The sequence below is a fragment of the Perkinsus marinus genome, assembly GCF_000006405.1.
Source record: "Perkinsus marinus ATCC 50983 genomic scaffold scf_1104296947892, whole genome shotgun sequence".
Lineage (NCBI taxonomy): Eukaryota > Perkinsozoa > Perkinsida > Perkinsidae > Perkinsus > Perkinsus marinus.
The window spans coordinates 1-917 of record NW_003210417.1 but is presented as its reverse complement, the minus strand read 5'-3'; the positions used below and the strand labels follow the sequence as shown (position 1 = coordinate 917).

At 50.3% G+C, this 917-nt stretch overlaps 1 protein-coding gene across 1 annotated transcript; it reads left to right on the top strand.

Annotated features, from left to right (window-relative positions):
- Window positions 1-517: 517 nt before the first annotated feature.
- On the top strand, window positions 518-743 carry Pmar_PMAR012887 (hypothetical protein; the record flags this gene model as incomplete). The annotated part of the gene is made up of 2 exons (XM_002779042.1): window positions 518-547; window positions 598-743. Coding segments are annotated over 2 exons (176 nt in total), but the record flags the coding sequence as incomplete, so codon positions are not given.
- Between the last annotated feature and the right edge of the window lie 174 nt (window positions 744-917).

The window sequence follows — 917 nt, the reverse complement described above, 5'->3', positions numbered from 1 at the left end:
ATGAAGAACAAAGGTGGCGGAAAAGAGCAGGGAGGCGATGAGGAGAAGTAGGGGGTAGTTTTCTGTCATGAACTGAGATACCACCTCAGGCCCTTATCTCCTAGAGGCATCAGTCAATCGCTTGAGGGAAACGCTGGTGGTCCTGAAGAAGTACCTTGACTGGATGACTAGTTTTGTTGAAGTATTCGTTTATGTCGTAGATACCTTCACAGCAACGCACAACAACGTTGAAATTGCCCGTCCCAACTGAGCTGCAATCCTTGATTCGGAATGCACTCAACCATACCCGGCCGACGACATCCCCCGCTGTTCACGGGGAGAACGTCCATACGGCCCAATCACCAACAGAGGGGGAGACGAGGCGGCATCATAAGAGAGGTGTGGGTAAGCTCGGTACAAAGCTCGAGGATTATCAGGTGAGAGGATAGTGTGTTGTCTATAAATTTCAACCGTCGGCTGTCAGCTTGGGAGATCGGTGGGCAAGGGAGCGTATGCTACGGTTCGACTGGCACATCACATGCCTACCGGGACGAATGTGGCGATGAAGGTGAACACTGACGAGCCGCCTTATGACTGTACTCAGAGTGCATTTGCTAGGTATATGATAAAATAAAGCTATTGGACCCACAGAAACGGAAGGGTGTTAAGCGGGAAATCAAGCTGCTGGAGCGGATGTCGCATCCCAACATTATTCATTTCCACGATGCTTTGGACTCTACTCGGCAAATCTTCATCGTCACCGAGTAGGTTCGTCCGCTGTGGCTGTTATATCAGGGCTGTAGTGTTAGATATGCTGGTGGCGGTTCCCTGCATGCTCTGCTGAAGCGAAAACCTGGTCGACGACTTGATGAGGCCACTGCTGGGAAAATATTCTTGCAGTCGCACAGGGTGTCAAATACATGCATGATAGATGCATT